This window comes from Barbus barbus (assembly GCF_936440315.1).
Source record: "Barbus barbus genome assembly, chromosome: 5".
Lineage (NCBI taxonomy): Eukaryota > Metazoa > Chordata > Actinopteri > Cypriniformes > Cyprinidae > Barbus > Barbus barbus.
Window position 1 is genome coordinate 19,107,901 of NC_136733.1, and position 19,661 is coordinate 19,127,561.

At 38.0% G+C, this 19,661-nt stretch overlaps 2 protein-coding genes across 3 annotated transcripts in view; one reads left to right on the plus strand and one right to left on the minus strand.

The window, feature by feature from the left end:
* The window catches only part of LOC306870239 (mucosa-associated lymphoid tissue lymphoma translocation protein 1-like), a 1,002,100-nt gene that overhangs the window by 659,944 nt on the left and 322,495 nt on the right, over positions 1 to 19,661 (plus strand). The gene's annotated exons all lie outside the window — the stretch shown is intronic.
* Positions 4,358 to 19,661, minus strand: part of LOC306870233 (neurogenic locus notch homolog protein 1-like) — a 54,831-nt gene continuing 39,527 nt past the window's right edge. Inside the window, exons 20-34 of the mRNA XM_079417379.1 lie at positions 19,231 to 19,384; positions 18,932 to 19,116; positions 18,601 to 18,733; positions 17,206 to 17,463; positions 17,001 to 17,113; positions 13,934 to 14,505; positions 12,458 to 12,892; positions 12,232 to 12,380; positions 11,116 to 11,332; positions 10,798 to 10,888; positions 10,499 to 10,661; positions 8,312 to 8,610; positions 8,036 to 8,183; positions 7,190 to 7,287; positions 4,358 to 7,025 (exon numbers count right to left, since the gene is read on the minus strand). Coding sequence (XP_079273505.1) covers positions 5,703 to 7,025; positions 7,190 to 7,287; positions 8,036 to 8,183; positions 8,312 to 8,610; positions 10,499 to 10,661; positions 10,798 to 10,888; positions 11,116 to 11,332; positions 12,232 to 12,380; positions 12,458 to 12,892; positions 13,934 to 14,505; positions 17,001 to 17,113; positions 17,206 to 17,463; positions 18,601 to 18,733; positions 18,932 to 19,116; positions 19,231 to 19,384 — 4,338 coding nt within the window. The 3' untranslated portion in view covers positions 4,358 to 5,702. The remainder of the gene's footprint in view (positions 7,026 to 7,189; positions 7,288 to 8,035; positions 8,184 to 8,311; positions 8,611 to 10,498; positions 10,662 to 10,797; positions 10,889 to 11,115; positions 11,333 to 12,231; positions 12,381 to 12,457; positions 12,893 to 13,933; positions 14,506 to 17,000; positions 17,114 to 17,205; positions 17,464 to 18,600; positions 18,734 to 18,931; positions 19,117 to 19,230; positions 19,385 to 19,661) is intronic.

Consider the following 19,661-nt stretch of genomic DNA (forward strand, 5'->3'; position numbering starts at 1 on the left):
GTAAGGTTAATGAGCACTGAATGATAATACAGTGTGTTTACGGGTTTTACTGCCTTGTCTGTTAGTTGTGATAACCCAGTTTATTATTTGCAGATTCCTGGTGAATTTATGAAGTAATGTCAAATATACAACGGTAGGTGCTGTAACAGGGAGACACAAGATGATATCGACTATCGAGTTTCCAATGTGTATGTGGATCAAAGAATAAAAGGGGTTTTCCAGCATCAAAACAATCTGTCAATATCTTGCCAACTTTACCGAACTAGTATAATACAGCTTAATTATATTTTTCTGCACATTAGAATGTGTCCTGTTTCATTCATTCATTCTGAGTAAAAAATTGTGTGTGTGTGTGTGTGTGTGTGATTTTAATTGATTTATTTTTATAATATTAATATTTAGAAGTGCTTTGACTGGTAAACTTTTCTCGGGTTTTCTGACACCATCTTATTGGACTCATATATGTACAAGATTCTCTGTCAGCAGCCAACCATTGGTCTGCGTTTATTTGAAGTATCTGACAAATCTCTCTTCTTAATAACAAAGATGTTATTGAGAATAAATGAATGAATTAGTGATAAATTTCTGCAATGTTGCAAGAAAATTAAATATTCTATATTTAATAATAATACATATTATTTTTATATTTAACTTTTTTTTATAACCATTTCCTCCGTTTAGAAAGTCACACCTCAGCACTTATTTATCTTGAAAAGACTTTTATTGAGCAATCATTCACCTCCTTGCACTGCCCTGCTCTGAGTCTTACAAGCACTGCAAAACACTGCCTTTGACTTACAATATTTATTCATGTGAAGACATTATACTTTGGGTGAAGTTTTTACCCTGTGTACTGTAAGAACATGCAACAGGTGAAGAGGTGCGGTCATTGTGGATTATGTAACTTTATGCTGGTCTGATTTAACTGATGCAGCCTAAATCTTTGGATTAATAAGAAAATGTATGCCTCCAAATCTCTCAAGCCTGAGATTAAACAGGGAGTTTGCAAAATGGTAAATAAATAAAAATAGCATAACCATTATGTAGTTTACTTTACCATGAGGTGTGCAGGCCTGTTGAGCAGGTTGTAATGACACACAGATTTCAGCTACTCAGGAAGGGAAATTATGCCTAATGCTATCCTGATGTTTGTTTTTATGTTTTATAGAGATACTGATGTTTTGTTGCATGATGTTCATGCTATCTGAGGAGGATTCTGCACTGTACTGTATCACGCAGGTGTTCATCATCTTTCAACCAGAATGTGTCAGCTAATGCATAGCATTAGCCATCCCCAAAATCTCATAGAGCTCTGTTTGTGCATGGTCCTGTCCTCAGAAACGAATCAGTTTTTACTTGATGAACCAGCAGCATAAATGTCATCCAGGTAGAAAAAAAGAAAATCGCCTGTTTTTCAACAATCCATCAGCCTGAAAATTTTATTGTGGTCAAAATTGTGTAGACAAGACAAATAGTTTATTTTGAATATGAATATGTTTAGTATTTGTCACCAGTTTGTGCAGGTAGACAGCTTGACATCATGGCATTATCACTTTATTGTGTATACACAAGACATTATGGCAGATATTGCATTTTTATTGATTAAAGTATTTTTAGTAAAGTAAATACTTTAACATTTCAGATAAATTATAATTTTTTTAACTTTATATTTTTCAAAATAATCCTGTAAAAAAATGTATCAGTTTCCACAAAAATATTGATCATCCCAACTGTTTTCAACATTGATATTAATAAGGAATGTTTCTTGTGCACCAAATCAGCATGTTAGAATGATTTCTGAAGGATCATGTGACACTGAAGACTGCAGTAATGATGAAAATTCTGCTTTGCCGTCACATGAATAAATTACATTTTAATTATAATAGAGCAGAGGATGGGTTATTTTAAATGGTAATAATTTTCATAATACACTTTTTAATGTATTTTTGATTAAATGCAGATTTGGTGGGCATAAGAGACGTCTTTCAAAAACATAAAAAAAAACATTAACAATCTTAACAACCCCAAACATTTGAATGGCAGTACACGCGGAACAATTACGGTACAGTGTACTCAGCAGAATATGTATTGGTAGTAAATCAATTGTAAAACGCACAGTACAGTAAAGGTAAACTGCAATATGAGGTGGGTAGACAGTGCTAGCACTAATTTCATATTCATATTGGAGGTTGTAAGTATCATAATGGATCTGAATAAATAAATAAAGAAACAATAGTGTCTGACAAAGCATTAGCTTTTGACATCTAAGTCAGATAGATTTGCAGAAAAATGATGCTTTACTTGAATGTCATGATATGCCTTTGATGTTATGTTGTGTAAATCACTGAATCTACAATCAGTTTCTATTGCATTTTTTTTTTCATGTGAATTTTCTATTAGCCGCAACTCGAAAGGTGGTGAACGGTAAGTTGAAAATTGTCTGAAATAAGCACCATGTTTCAACACTTATGTGCAGTGTCACATACAGGTACATCTAAAAAAATGAGAATATCATGAAAAAGGTCAATATTTTTTGTCACTCATTTCAGAAAGTGAAACCCATATATTATATAGATTCATTACACATAGAGTGAAATATTTCAAGCCTTTATTTCTTGACATTTTGATGATTATGGCTTACAGATCATGAAAACCCAAAATTCAGTGTCTCAGAAAATTTGAATATTACATAAGATTAATAAAAAAGGATATTTTAAACAGAAATGTCAGGCTTCTGAAAAGTATGTTCTGCATCAATGCGGCGTGGCATGGAGGCAATCAGCCTGTGGCACTGCTCAGGTGTAATGGAAGCCCAGGTTGCTTTGATAGCAGCCTTCAGGTCATCTGCATTGTTGGGTCTGGTGTCTCTTATATTCCTCTTGACAATACCCTATATATTCTCTATGGGGTTCAGGTCAGGCGAGTTTGCTGGCCAATCAAGCCCAGTAACACCATGGTCATTGAACCAGCTTTTGGTACCTTTGGCAGTGTGGGCAGGTGCCAAGTCCTGCTGGAAAACTGCAGGTCCTGCACGGACTCCAGCTTCAGTCCACTCCTTGTGAAGCTCTCCCAAGTGTTTGAATCGGCTTTGCTTGACAGTATTCTCAAGCTTGCGGTCATCCCTGTTGCTTGTGCACCTTTTCCTACCCATGTTCTTCCTTCCGGTCAACTTTGCATTTAATATGCTTTGATACCGCACTCTGTTAACAGCCACACCTTTCAGTAATGACCTTCTGTGACTTAGACCTCTTTGTGGAGGGCGTCAATGTTCGTTTTCTGGATCATTGCCAAGTCAGCAGTTTTCCCCATTATTGTGGTTTCAAAGAACAAGAGATACCTGGAATTTATACTGTCGGGATGGTCGTTTATTGAAACTCAAATGTAAATATTCTAATATTTTGAGATACTGATTTTTGACTTTCATGAGCTGTAAGCTCTAATCATCAAAATTAAAACAAAATAACTTTTTGAAATGTTTTACTTTACATGTAATGAATCTAAAATGTATGAAATTTTCACTTTTTGAAATAAGTTACAAGAAAAAAATTAACTTTTTCATGATATTCAAATTTTTTTAGTACCTGTACAAATAACACAGTGGTTTGATAGCATGCACTCTACGGAGTTCAGTGTGATGGGCAACACGGGCATGATCAATCATAGGCTATAATTAATAATCAAATAGCTTGAATTGCTTGAACAAGCAAATATTGAAACCCTGCTATTACCATAATTACTAAAAGGATGGTCAGAGGTATTTAGCAGCATCAGAATGAATTGCTATCTTTACATATTTAGCTAAGTCTTGTGACATCACAACAATCCCATCGATTTCAAGGTCTGTGTGATTATCAGTAGACGTAGTAGCCTAACTGATAAGGGTTGTTGTGGGGGCCAGAACAAACTTTTTATGGGTGTGCCTCACACAATGAGTCCTACCTAATGTGGTACCTGGTACCTAAAGTGGACATTTGAAGGCTGTGTTTGTCCCCCGCTGTAGTTAGAGAGAGCAGTCCTGCTTTTACTGCGATACATGCGTTTGTCCTCTCAGCAGCAGACGACGCTGTTAGTCATAAGCATTTCAGCAGATGGCGCTGCAGGCTAATGCTATGAAACCATTACCAGCCTTTGATATGCTCATGTAAGTTTAGCTCATGCCGTAAATTATTTTAGTATATTTAAAAATAGATATTTGTTTCTTTGATATAAAAATATCCAGCTTGACATAGGTTAAGGGCAAAAGCAAACCATTTTAATGTTAGCTTCGTCAATATATGTTTTTAACTGCTTTGATATCACTCAAAATAAAGTGTTAGAAATGGGCTTGGTAAACTAGACAGGCCATGAAGCAAGTGTTATAGCAGACTGAAATTTTAATACACATTGGTATATTTTATTAATCAAAGAAACTTGTACAGACAGTAGAACTGACAGAAAATACTCTGCATGTAAACAACACATTTGCAGGTAACATTTACAGACAATAGGTATATACTCAGTGCTGTTCAAATCTGATGAACTCTGAAGTACTGATGGTTTAAAGAGGCTATACCATCACGTCCCTTTATGGGGACCTTTGAACTTATTTTTGTGATTTTGTGGAAAACTATTGGTGGTCAATAAATAGTGAGTCATAAATCATCTATTTATGTTATTCTGAATGTCATATACTCTAATCATTTGTGTGTATACATTTTTTATACTGTATTTATCTCTACTCCAGTGATACTGAGGAAAAATATATGTTCTGCTTATGATAGAAAACTACGTAGCATATTTAGAATTTCCATGGCACACTTAAGATTTCTGAAACAAAATCCTGTTTACATGACAAACGCATACAATATATCTATTTACATTAGCCATAGGCTCAAACGAAGATACAAAACTGAAGTACAGTAAAGAGCAGTTCAATTTGAAACACCTCCATAAAACCCCAGACACTTTTGGCCACATGACCAGTTCTACAAAATTGGAGGAAAAAGATACAGAGCACTTGATACTGGAACCTGTTTCATACAAATCAATATCAAGTATTTCCTGTAAGAAGCTCAGATCTTCACTTTTACATCCACACTCACAGTGGACGTTAAGAAATCTGCTTATGCAGGAATTTAATATACAAGAAAGGAAAAAAAGAGAAAGCAAATCACGTTGAACTATACAAATGTTCAATTATAATACCACTACTTATTTGTAGTATAAACCTTGTAGCATAAAAAAGATGAGAACCTAATCATAACAAATATAAGAAATAACAAAACAAATTTAGTAACGGAAAAGCAGCTTGTTTCAAACAACATAAATCTAATTAACACTGAAGTTTGTTGTGTAAAAACATGCTCTCTAAAATGCCCGTACAAGAACTTTGCGTTTTTACAAATTTATACATTAGGTATAATTAATCAAACAAAAATGAAGGCCGATTAACTGAAATAAAAAACAGGCAAATTTTAAGACCAATAAATACAAAAATGTACATTTGAGTACAGTGTATTGCGGTCAATAGTATTACATTAAAAAATACCTTCTTCTTCTTCATTATTATTATTAAGATCATTTCTTGTGCCCAAATTTGAAAATAAATGGTGAAAGTATAAATAACAAAATATCAATAAATTAAAAAAAATATGGTTAGTACAAGAGGCATATAAAAGACCTTCAGTGAGCAGGTTTATGGTGCCTTAAATTTTTTTGTTTTTTTATTTGAACTGCTCTGGTATGTGTCCGATTTGCGACTGCATGCTAGTGGGAGGACTGGAAATGCCCTCCGACCAGTCAGACATGTTGGAATGGGGAGACGAGCTGGACCACTGGTCCGGTGAACCCGGAGATGGGGTGAGGAAAGGATGGTCAGGCACTTGGAGTTGGTGGCTGGGGGTGTTGGCGTCCATTGGGGCTGAGTAACTGTGCTGGGAAGGTGGTGTCAGGAACTGCGTTCCCGCCATGCTGGGACCCAGAGAAGACGGGTTCAACATCTGGGTCTCTTGGGGGATGATGGTGTGGATGGGCATGCTGTTCCCTGTGCTCTGCTGGAGCTCCGGTCCACCCAACTCCCCGCTGAGTAAGTTCTGGCTCAAGCCGCTGGGTGGATTGGAGCTCTGGTGCTGCAGCTGGATGTTAGTCTGCTGTGGTCTCTGCTGCATGTTCTGCTGCATCTGCTGCATTAGATGCGGCTGCGTGGTGAGGTGTGTGTTCTGCAGGCTTTGATAGTTCATCATCTGAGACAGTGTGGCGGGACGGCCATTGTGAAGAGACGTCATCAGGCCGGATTGGTGAAGGCTGGCCTGACCTGAGGCATTCCTCATGGCTCCGAATTGATTTTGCGGACCCATGCTATTGTGCATCCGCCCGAGCCATTCGCATTGGCCGTTCATGATGTTTGAGCCATTAGATCCGGTCACTGGAAGATGGGTGAGACGTGGGGGTAATGGATCAAACTGAATATGGGCCAGGTCTTGCTTGTTGCCCATTCCCAGATGGCTGACGCCCATGTGGGTGTCTGAGATACCCTGTAAGTGATTAAGCGACATGGAGGGTGATTGCTGAAAGGGTGACGTCATCAGGGGTGGGGAGGCGACGTCAGATATGTACCCATGGGGCGACTCCAAGGAATCGACCGGCGAGAGCACAGCTGAGCTGTCTAGTAAGTTTCCCTTTCCATCCTGTGCCCTCTTCTTCTTGACTTTCATATCTCTGCCATCCTTGCCACCGATGCCTTTTGTGCTTGGCTTGCGGGGTTTTTTACTTTGTACGTAGGGCTTCATGCTACCCATGAAGGCATTGGGGGAGCAGAGAGCCGGGGAGAGGGTGGTGCAGAGAGGGGCGCTGTGCATGGGAGGGCTGCGGACCAGGTTGTATTCGTCGATGAGCCGCACAATGTCGTGATGCATTCTGTCCTGAGCGATATCCCGCGGGAGGCGATCCATGTGGTCTGTGATCTCTCGATTAGTGAAATGCTCAAGAAGAACTTTAGCAGTCTCGTAACTTCCTTCTCTTGCCGCCAAGAATAGAGGAGTCTCCTCCTGAACGTGGGAAAATAATTGGTAAGCAGAAAGCATTTTGAAAAAATGAAAACGTTTTTTTTGTACTATGTGAGTATGTGTACTATGTGAGTAAGAATATTATGTGAAGCGTGTTTTTTGAAAAAAGCATTATTTGTGATACAAACTAATAAAGTGTTGCTTACCTTATTGTTTTGCATATCTTTATTTGCCCCGTTCTTAAGCAATACCATCGCTGCATCTACGTTGTTTACAGCGGCTGCCCAGTGAAGTGCAGATTTACCTGTAGCACAAACAGAAACCACTTCAACATGTGCTCAGTTACATTTACTAAGAAACCAACAATAGTAATACATAGAAATATATGTAATTGAGATAAAACAGCAATAAATCTAAAACATTTTTAGTATATATTAGCATACAAACATAATAATAGCATTCAAACTTTTCAGTGTTTAATGAAAGAAGTCTCTTATGCTCAACACGACTGCATGTAGGCCTATATTGTGATATTTTATTACAATTTAAAATAACAATTTTCCTTCTTAATATATTATAAAATGTAATTTATTCCAGTGATGGCAAAGCTGAATTTTCAGCAGCCATTACTCCAGTCTTCAGTGTCACATGATCCTTCAGAAATCCTTCTGATTTGGTGCTCAAGAAACATTTCTTATTATTAATAATGCTGAAAACAGTTATGCTGCTTAATATTTTTGTGAATGCTTTTGTGGATACACTTTTTTCAGGAGTCTTTGATGACTAGAAAGTGCAAAGGAACAGCATGTTTTTTTTAATTAGATCTGAATTAAATTGATACATTTCATGCTGAATAAAAGTATTAATAAATAAATCTGACCCAAACTGAATGGTAGTGTATATCTTATCTTCTTTCAACCAGCTTCAACAAGTTCTTTGCAGGACACTTTTTTTTTTTTTTTTTTATGTTTTCTGATTTAACTTGTAGACGTAATAATAATAATTAATAATATGTTTGACAGTATTTGAGTATGGCAGTGTAATAGTCATACCAGAATCATCAATGGCATTGACATCAGCATGGCAGTTGATGAGTTCCTCCACCATGCCCTCGACCGCAAGTCTTGCTGCCAGTATCAGAGGTGTAGTGCCATCATGCATGCGGGCATCCAGGTCTGTGGCACGGTTACGTATCAAAATCTGCATAAGGATAAAAGTTAACATGTTTCAGAAAACAGAGATAATGATGCATAAATCGGTGGAAATACACAATGTTAAACATCCTTGTTATTATTCTGTATTCCCTTATGAAATTGTGGCTCGCATACCTGGAAGACCCCTTGTGCATCTGCAGCCACAGCAGCATGCAATGGAGTCCGTCCCATATTGTCCTGGATGTTGGCATCTGCACTGGCCTCCAAGAGCCTTTTTGCAGCATCTGAGCGGGCATAACGGGCAGCCAGGTGTAGGGCCGTCTCACCTGTGCGGTCTGTCTGGTTGTGAAGGTTGGCACCTTGGTAGATGAAGTCATTGATGACGTTGGCTGAAGCATCCTCCTCTTCCTCGCTGTTTCCTGTTTCTAGCCCTCCTCCACTACAAGATGCAATCATGAGAGGAGTAAAGCCATCTAGAAAGCAAAAAGAAAGTGAAGATGTTATGTTTACATGTATTTAGGTAGCAGAAGCTTCATACTAAGCCGACGTTAATTTTTCAAATTCTAAATTGCATTATGGCCATTCTTCAGGAGATTTCTTTTTCCATATGTGACCCTGGACCACAAAACCAGTCATAAGGGTCAATTTTTTTTTTTTTTTTTGAGATGTGTATATCATCTGAAAGCTGAATAAATCAGCTTTCCATTGATGTATGTTTTGTTACTTAGGACAATATTTGGATGAGATACAACAATTTGAAAATCTGGAATCTGAAAGCGCAAAACATTTTAATATTGAGAAAATCGCCTTTAAAGTTGTCTAAATGAAGTTCTTAGCAATGCATATTACTAATCGAATATTAAGTTTTGATATATTTACAGTAGGAAATTTACAAAATACCTTCATGGAACATGATCTTTACTTAATATCCTAATGATTTTTGGCATAAAAGAAAAATGTATAATTTTGACCAATACAATGTATTGTTGGCAATTGCTACAAATATACCCCAGCGACTTGAGACTAGTTTTGTTGTCCAGGGTCACATATTTCAGGTTTCCATCATTATTTCTACTATACAATATGAAGAGAAAACTGAAAGAGCTTCTGAGCTGTGGAGCTTCTGTCACTACAACAAATTCCTTGTATGTGTAAACATACTTGGCCAATAAAGCTCATTCTGATTCTGAAAGTCCACTGAAAGAGCAAAACTTTGAGTAAGACTAGTCTAAGGGCCAACCAAAAGAAATGTTTTCCTCAAAGTGATGGACCAAAGTAAAGGCATAGAAACAAACAAATCGAAGTTGGATTTGACGCACTCTCTTTCTGAATCGCCCCAGATGGCTTCGATAACGGATTGTAATCAAGCGTGGAGGCTTGGTAAATCTCAGGGACGAGGGCCACGCTTTGAAATTTCAACTGCTGGTAAAACAGAGTATTATCACCTCTGAGAAGCTGCTTTCTTTGCTGACTTCGACAGGGGCTTCTCGGCTTCAAAAGAATAGCTATTCCCAGATCAGACCTGATTTGGTCGATTTAAAAACATCAATGCAAAGAGAAAAAAAGGAAAAACAGCTCGCAAAGAGATGGCAAAAGAATGTTGCCTTTGACAATCTAGAAGTGTTGTCAGGGGTATATCGGTGCTTATAGAAAGTGGATGAGCATATTATAAAGAGTTTAATTAACAAAACACATGTAAGCAGAATGATATCACAGTATGAATCAGTAAGGCTGGTAAAAATGTGCTCAGTCCCCAGGGTTTACAGCTTTCAGTCAGAGCCTTTGAAGTGGATTCTTTTCCCCAAAGGGCCCTGAGCATTAACTCCTACTTAGAACTCAATTCAGTTCCTCATCTCAGCACTCGACAGCGTACGCACACACAAACTGGTCTGTAAACCGGAGAACAGGTGTAATCCATATTTACGAATTTACGCAGATTGAGTTCTCATAAAAAATCACAACAAATATCTCATTATGTCTGTGTTAACTAGACAAGTAAAATGATTTCCCAGCAAAAATATTCTATTTATCTACTTAAAAATTAACTAGTCAATGAGGCCACATTTTTTATGTAATACTTATATGTGTATATAAAACTTAAAGCAAATATGATAAAGGTAGAATTTTGAATTAATAAAATTTATTATTTTATAATATTTTTAATATTAATATTTTAATTTAATTGAAATCAAATTATATTATAATAAATATCATTTAAATTCACATGAAAACATTTTATTACAATTACATTTAAATATATTAAATTATAGTATTATATAATAATTTAAAAGTCATCGATACCCAATAACAAAACCATTATTACATGGGGGGAAAAAAATGAAATATATAACAATGCCTAACCTGGTCCTCGGGCATTGACATCCATGCAGTCATTCTCTATCTCGCCCTGAGGGGGTGTGGGAGCGATGGATGGGATGCGTAGATCGGCTGCGTCCAAGTGCTGCTGCGTCCACTGCCGGTGATCTGGCTGATGGTCTAAATCAAGCATCGCCTGCTCCTCAGACTAAAATAAGAGAATGAGACATTAACAAATTACAAACAAACATTTGAATTAATATTACTAATTAATGCAAGGGTACTAATTGTAAGACGCTTCTAGGTGAATATCTTGTCAGTGAGAAATGTGTTGCTCTGCTCACCCTGAAGCGTTTGGTGTCTGATGGTTCCTCTTCTCCCCATTCATTCTGGTTGTCATCCATTAATGAAATGTCTGAACAGTTCTTAAGTGGCCTGTTTTTAGCAAAATAATCCATTAGACATGCCGAAATAACTCAGATATAACTACTCAAATAACTTTTTCCAACACCAAAAGCCGTCATTGGTTATCAAGCTCCACCTTCTTCCTAAAACCACTCAGTTAAATGAAACTCAACAGATGATCATTACTTAAAATGAAAAACCTCTCCTCCATAATAGTTGTGCCTTCAAACTCAACACCCAAAGATAACGCGACTGACCTCAGACCGACGGAGTCTTCACCGACAGGCTCCCTCCTCTTCTTCTTGCTGGGCTCGCTGGTCTTGAAACCCTCCGGAAACCAGAGTTGACCGTGTTCACGGCGGCGCTTACGGGACGCGACCATTCCCACGGCGACAAAGGCCAGCAGCGCCAGTCCTGCCAGAACCGCGTAGACTGGATAGAGCTCTATTGGCGGCGGTCCATCAATCTTACCTGCTACAGAAAGCGCAGTTGACATGTCAAGCCCACAGAAGAGACAAGAATGTGTTCCTCATGCAACGATGAGGCACAAATTGCTCGCAATAGGTGGACAAACTACGGCAAAGCACGCGTTCGTAGTAATCAGAATTGCTAACCGCTTCTCATCAAAAAGAAGGAGCTGGCAAATAAGAAAAGGAGGAGGACAGAAAAAAGAGAAAAGACAGAACACCTCCTCTCCCCTTTCTCAGCCCAGGGTACCAGGAGACAACTTTACCAGTTCTTCTTTAAGGGAAAAAAAGGGAGGGATTAATGAACTTCAAATTACCGCGCACACTTTAAGCTGTAAAGACGAAGGATTTATTAGGATTTTCGAGATAACAAAGACTCCCAACTTCTAGCACACTCCCGATCAATTTTTCTCCTCTCTTTTTTCATGCTCTCTCCACTAACGATTTTGAAATGATAAACTCTGCTCACCTAAACCCTTGGAGATGCATTATGTCCTGGTACATACAACAAGGTTAAGGTTGCAGCAGCCCTCATCATTTTAGATTCAAACCATGAATGGGCTGTATGGGTGTATGTGAGAGTGTCTTGTTGGGCCAAATGCGTTGACATGATTTGCATCAATTAACTATGTTTGGTGCCTGGAGCCAGCAGATCTACCCTCAGACTGCCGCATTGATTGTTTAGTCTGTCTAATGCACAAAGAACATTTGCTTCATTGTTATAAGGAAGAAACGTACAAACTTCAAAGTGATCCCTGTAATCCGCGGTAGGAGGTGGTGGGGTTAAAGGTTAGGGGGGGGGGGGGGTAGTGCTCAATATATTGAGTAAGATGGGAGGCCTAGTCTTGATTAAGGGAATTATGGGAAGATGTGAGGCACACGACAATGCTCGTGCCAAACACTCACTTGTGACGGCCTCGATGACGTAAGGCATATTCAGATTGCCGCTGGAAGCCAGGGCTCCGAGGAAAGCCGCCACGTCGTTTGCGCTCTGGAAGCACTCAGAGGTTTGTTGGTAGCATTGGCGGTTGTCAATCTCCAGATATACCACCGAGCTGATGGAAATCAAAAGCGTGATTTTTATTAAAACACATTCTTAAAGAATACGAGGCCTCGACTGTCACATACGTACCCCTTGATCTGCATCTCGTCCAGTTCTCTGCGTTTTCTCACTCCTTCCACCACTATATTGTAAATGCTGCTTTTTACAGAGCTCAAGACGTTGCTGGAAGCATCGTTCCAACCATCTAGTGATCGTTTGATGTTGTGCTTTCTCAGCTCCTGCTCATTGCCGTAATAAGGGTAGATCATTTCCTCTCCCTTGCTGTCACGCCGGAAAACAACATTGGTGTGGAGGACTCGGCTGAGCTCCCGCAGAAATCCAAAGGAGTTGTTTTGGAGATGGTCGGGCATAATGTGGACCACCACAACTAGGAGTCCAGAAGCTAACTTCTCGGGTATGTTGCTGGCACAGTCCAACCCGTCCCATTCACACTCTGCGTTATTGCAGCCCTGGTCACAGTGGCCATCTGCATAGTGGTCTCTGCAATACTGGTCATAGAGTGGACTGTGAGAGAGGAGAGCAGAGTTTAGAAATAGCATTCATTCTGGTTTTACAAGATTTCTAAATGATCTTAATAGCTGGACTACAAATCTGTAAACCATCTTGGCCAAGCTACCATCTAACAAAAATACCCCAGAGTGATTTAAGACCAAGGACAAGTTGCATAAAGAGCCATTGTGTATGGAGAGCTAGTTTGACCAACTAGCATTTAGCTAAAAGAGAATCAGATAGTTTTGGTTTTCATTCTCAAATGGTGTATGATTTAGATAATATTAGAGTTTTTATTAATATTATAAATTAGAATTTATTTTTATATTTTCCATTTTCATTTTAGTTTAAATTTTAGTAATTTTGTTGGGTTTTTATTATTTTCTTTAATATGCCTGGCTGTTTTATTTTAATTTATTTTAGTACATCAAATAAAAAAAATGAGAAAGGTTGCCTGAAGTAAAATAAAGTCAAAATATATATAATTGTTATTTCAGTAAAAAAAAACATTTTTAAAACAAGTTTTAGTTTTTATTTAGTAGTCAGTGTATCTAACAGATGGATTTCATCAGTAACAATGTTATAGAAACTGTTGCATTCTGAATTATAATTAGCTAAAAGCTAATTACATATTTTACTACAAAATACTGACTTGAGTCAAATAATTTTCACTCAGAAATTCTCTAGCTGTCAAAATAATAATAGAAATGTTAAATTCTTAAAAATGGGGTAAGATTGGATTTTAATAAAACCAGACATTTAGGGGGGAAAATCTTTCAAGAGATTCTAGAGAAAACGATATTTAAGAGCTGAGTTTCAATAGAAAATGTTGCATAACTTTAAGATTTGTATTTTTTATTATTTTTTTTATTTCCATGACACTTTCAGAGCTGCTAAAGAGAAATTGCCTGGGAGTTTAAAAATTGTGATTTCCAATTAAAGCTTCCTGATAATTTATCTTAAGCATGATCATTTTAGCTTAAAATTGTTAGCTATGATTACAAATGTAAAAATTGTACCTTTCCTTGAAACTAAAAATTCTCAAATAGCACTCACTTGCACTGGCCCTCCAGTCTCTGGCAGTCAAATCCGTCGTAGAGGCATCCAGTGTTGTGACACTGTTCATCACACTTCCCGTTATTAAAATAGCGCCAGCACTGCAGCGCATCCGAACAGTTCTGCCATGGGTCATTGAAGTTCAGTGAGCAGTCCCCTCCATCCCAGTCACAGGCGTAATTATTACATGCACTGTCACAGATCTTATTGCCTTTCTTGTTCTCACACTCTGCTATCTCGCATCTCACTGTCACTTCTGGAGCAGGTGTGATATCTCGAGCAGGGCCACCTGTGAAGCTGAAGTCCAGGATGTGGCAGAAGAGGCCATTGAATCCGGTAGGACAGATGCAGTGGTAGTATGGGGCCTCAGAGATATACTCGCACGTGCCTCCATTGTAGCATGGATTGGTGGTGCAGTGACCCTCAGTGGGATACTGGCACTCAGGACCAGTGAAGGCAGGGGTGCACAGGCATTTGGGGCTCTTGTGACCAGAAACACATGTACCGCCATTTTTACAGTGGAGACTCCCACAGGCATGAGCATCATACTCGCAGGTTGAGCCTGTAAAACCCTAAATGAGACATGCACAAGTTGTGAAATGCATGTATCATAGTATACTGATTTTATTATAGCAAAAAGTTTTTTTTAATGCTTTTGAAAATCTCAGGCTGCAGTTATTTGTTAAATACTAGAGTAAAATAATAATATTGTGAAATATTATTACAATTTAAAATAACTGTTTTGTATTTTAATGTATTTTAAAATGTAATTTAGTCCTGTGATGGCAAAGCTGAATTTTCAGCAGCCATTACTCCAGTCTTCAGTGTCATATGATCTTTCAGAAATCACTCTAATATGCTGATTTGCTGCTCAATAAATGTTTTTTATTGTTGTCAATGTTGAAAACAGCCTAATATTTGTGGAAAATGTCATTTTAATAACATAACAAAAAATATCATTTTTGAAACAGATATTTTTGTACAATGTAAAATGTATTTTCTGTATTTTGATCAATTTAGTGTGTCCTGCTGAATAAAACTTTTATTTTGGATGCGATTAATCGTTTGACAGCACTAGGTATAATATATAATTTAGGGGTGTCCCCGAATCTTGCCGGTAGTCGACTCATAGTCGAATCATATGTTTGGGGGCGGGGAGCAAATACATTACCAAGAATCAAGTCAGACATTCGACAATCATAATTACTGACATTAACACGCGGAAAATGTGTAAAGGACGCCTCGCAGATACAAACGGGGTAAATAATGTTTTCTGTTTTGATTAAAAGATAGTTAACATTAAACGGCAGTGAAACCTTAAGAATTCACAACATTTTTTACAATAGTGTTCTCATTATAACGTTATGCATATGACAGTTATTAATGTTCTGCATTTCGGTTTTGAGCTGCGCACGCTGCAGATGACCAGTAGAAGCATTTGATAGCAGGTTTTTAATCAATCCTTTATCTTATATAGAATACGTGTCGTTATTTAGACAACATAAGGTTAATCTTACGACTTATAGGCTAACTGCACGAAATGCCCCAAATGCACAACGTGTCTGCACGTCTCTTAATGAACTGTGGTCGTGTTCTTCACGTAACAACTTGCAGAAACACGGCAACTAAACCAGTGCTTGAAGTAGGCCGGTACGCAGTACCATTATATAAAACTTCTATATTTTAGCCTTTAGAGTCCTGCACTTTTTTGTGCGTGCTGGCACTTCTGACATGTTGCCGGTACTCAGAGTAAAATCGCCTGGGTCTAGGTGATTAGGCTATATGATCCCATATATGATTAGAAATTATATAGAAACTATGTAAATCACACTATCCAGGCGGGATCACCTCTAGTCTCGACCAATCACGTGAATGAACGCAAGCAGAGTCGGTCTACCTCATTGTGTGGTGCGCGAGAGCATGTCAGGGGAGGCGTGTGGAGTAGTAGAATAATAATGAATTATTAATTACTAATTTGAATCAGTACTTTATAACGAAAATCATATCTTAAAATAAAAAGAAGCAGACTTTTGCAATCGCATCATTTTAAACCGTAAACTCCTGGAAAGTCCAAGGATCCAGTGAACGAATTCAAACAGTAAGCTCAAAACAGCGCTAATGCAGAGAAAACATGGCCGAATTCATCAGCGATTACGGAGAGAATAGTGACTTACGTCCAGATGTCAGTAAAATTATTCTTTTCGGCGTGTATTTGGCTTAAAATTTTTATAATGAACGCTGATTATGCGGTGGTCAGAGATTTAGCGATTCTGAATGGATCCGTATATTAAAGGCCGGCGATTTAGTGGTCTTTGGTGTCTCCCTGTGGTCGACGCCTTCTTTTTTTCCACTTCAAGCACTTGCGGCAACTAAACTCTAAAAATTCACAGTGTTTTATTATAATAGTGTTCTCATTATATTATAATGTTATGTATATGACAGTCTGAGTTATAGTAATTACTATTCTGCATTGTTGTTTGTCCTGCTCAGGCTGCACGCTGAAGAGATAATCACTGTAGTAACGTTACTTCAATGAAGCGCTTTACTGCAGCGCAACTCAACCAAAAGCATATTATACGAGATAAATAATATATACACGATATATATAAACTGGCTGAAATGTTTTTAAATCACTTATACCCTACCTGATTTTAAAAATCCAGTTTTCACTTTTTTGCCTGTGTCAATTTGAGTCTTGTTAAAGATTTAAATCCTTGCCGCCAAGATGCTCCTCTGTCCGTCACGGATTATGGAACGTGAAACTTAAATCTATAGGGGTGGTTGAATTTATTCACGCACGTTAAATATTTATTTAAAGCTTCTTTCTTTTCAGATTCCTATTATTTTACAGATTACAGCATTATTTTAATAGGCTGCATATTAATTTATTGGGAGAAAACGGGTAGTTCTATGTGAAACCAGACATTTGAGCACCCCCATATAGCCAAAATGGCATGATCATAACACCCTACGAATTGTTAGGAAGAAGTGGTAAGAACAAGATTGCTAAACGATGCAAAGCAGGTTCAGAAGACCATGGCTAAATGTATCAGAGAATATGACTAACCGGTGGACATTTGCAGATGAAGCCATGAGGAGTGTTACTAGCCACAGCACAGGTGCCTCCATTGCGGCAAGGTTTCCCCTTACAGCCATCAAACACTTTGTCACAGCGCTGACCTGGAGTGGCCCGCAAACAAGGATATTATGTGATCAGAATGTAGCGTTGCTCTCAAAATCAAAGCAAACTGGTCCAGTAGCCTATGCTGTACCTGTGTATCCTGTGCGACACTCGCAACGGTAGTTGTTTGTGAGCTGGATGCAGCTGTGTGTGCCACGGGTGTCACAAGGGTTGGACAAGCATTCATTGACATCACCCTCACAGCGTTCCCCAACATATCCGGCTGGACAGATACAGTGGTACCCTCCCACACGGTCCACACAGCGGCCCTGGTTAAAGCATTTGGGCTCCTGGGCGATGGGGTCGATGAAGGGTGTGCAGTCGTCAATGTTGATCTCGCAGTGCACACCTGAGAGGGAAGAGGAGAGGAAAGGTCTTATAAAAGCCACCCTTATTGCAGAGAAGTAAATATAGGCTCTGTTCCAAAAGAGCTGCCGTGCTTGAATACTGCCTACACAGACAGCTGTCCTCTAAGGCAGCATAATAGTTATTACTGACTGATTTGGAATGAAGAAACATAGCTTAAATAAAATACAATAGTTGGGTTACTTTAAAATCAGACTCAATATCCTTTCTTTTTTTTCCATAGTGGAATGAACAGTAACTTTATAAACCTTTAAAAACTGACCTATGATCTATGAGGATGTTAATCCATGATTTATGCTTTTGTTATAGCTATCTGCATGCATTATTTCAACTTATTTTTTATATAAACATGTTTAACAGTGGAATTCCTGATAAAAAAAACCTACATTACCCATGATTCTGCAAAGAAATCACCACCAATCACAAAGTATATTGTGTGAGTGTGTGTGTGTTTGCTTCAGTCGTGGTTTGTAATGTTGTGATTCATCCTGTAGCTGGTTTGTTTGGTTTATGGCTTTTAACTGTTTAACTAAGACTTTTTAGAACCAAGGCCACTGAAAAGCACTCTATTGACTATGAGAGAGATGGATGTTAGCATGTTACATAGCAATGAGATACTCTAAACAGAAAAATACAGAGCAAACATAAACATTTCTGTTTTAATTAGATTCATTGTAGATCATTCATGATTAATTACATGAGAAATGTGTCTATATAATATGAATTATATAAATTAAATATAATTCTATTATATCATATAAATTAGAATATGAAGAAAATGAAATATAACTATTTTATTTTATATTTTAATATAAATCAAGTTAAAATTAAATAAATTAAAATCAATATATTTTGACATTTCTTTTATGCTTCCACGATGCCTTAAAATCTTAGAGATACAGACAAAGAGAAAGGACAGTTAAATTTAATACAACTGGGTAATATAACACTGAAAGTTTCTATCCAATTTATCAAATAAAAGTCCATCTATGAACTGTAATTAAGCATGACTACATCAATCAGAGAGAAAGGTCTAAGCCTGCTGATAACAGTTAAGACCTAATTAATGAAGTGTGAAATGGGCAAAAAGAGTAAAACAGTGGAGGAAGTGATAGCTGACCTTGTGTTCCCCGAGGACAGGAGCATTTGTAGGTATTGATCAGGTCGATGCATGTGCCACCGTTCTGGCAGGGCTGAGACAGACACTCATTGATCTCATCAGAGCAGTTCACTCCATGATAACCTGGCACACACTTCAAGAAACGAGAGAAGGAGTGAGGCGAATTAATGCCAAACACAAAACAAGCCTGTTTCTGTTTACTTGGCGGTTTCTTCCTTCTTTGCCAAACAAGCATTTATTTTACAAAGAAGGGAGATTTAGCAGGCATTAACCTAAAGTGTCTTCTTCTACAGTCAATTCTGTCCCTAACCACCAGGTTTTCTTGACTTACTTCACAGGAATAGCCGCCCAGGTAGTCGGTGCAGGTTGCTCCATTCTGGCAAGGATTGGGAATGCATTCGTCCACCTGCTCCTCGCAGTAGCTGCCCGTGTATCCGGCCTGACAGTGACAATAGTGTGTGTTTCCAGCATCCAGACATTGACCAGAGTTACGACAAAGCCGGGCCACCTCTACACCTAAAAGTGGAGGAAGCAAACATCACAGCAGGTTTGCGAAACACTTAACAACCCCGGCAGAAATGTGTGGTAATCAGCAAACATATTTCAGGCACATACATACAAAAAACGTACCTTGTTGTTTGGCGGCCACCTCGCAAGAAACGCTGGGGACGTCGCAGTATAAACCAGTCCAGCCTGTCTGACACTGGCAGCTGTATCTAGTACCACTCTGTCTGCAGAGACCTCCATTCTTACAGGGAGACGGCTTACACCAGTTCACCAGCTCCTGCAAGACAACAATTCATCCCGTGTTCACATTTTAACTCTCTAACATCCATGAGTTCAAATCTCTTTAATTCATAATACATTTTTCATTTCATTTTATTTTATTTGACATAAAGTGCTGACATGAATTAGGGATAGATCACAATTAATTTATTTTTTAATTAATTCAATTATCCTTGTTAAAACAAGTGAAAAATATAAATATATATTAAAAACGACATTTTATAAAATAAAATAATACATAAAAAATATTCAAAACACAGTTTGGCTCATATCTT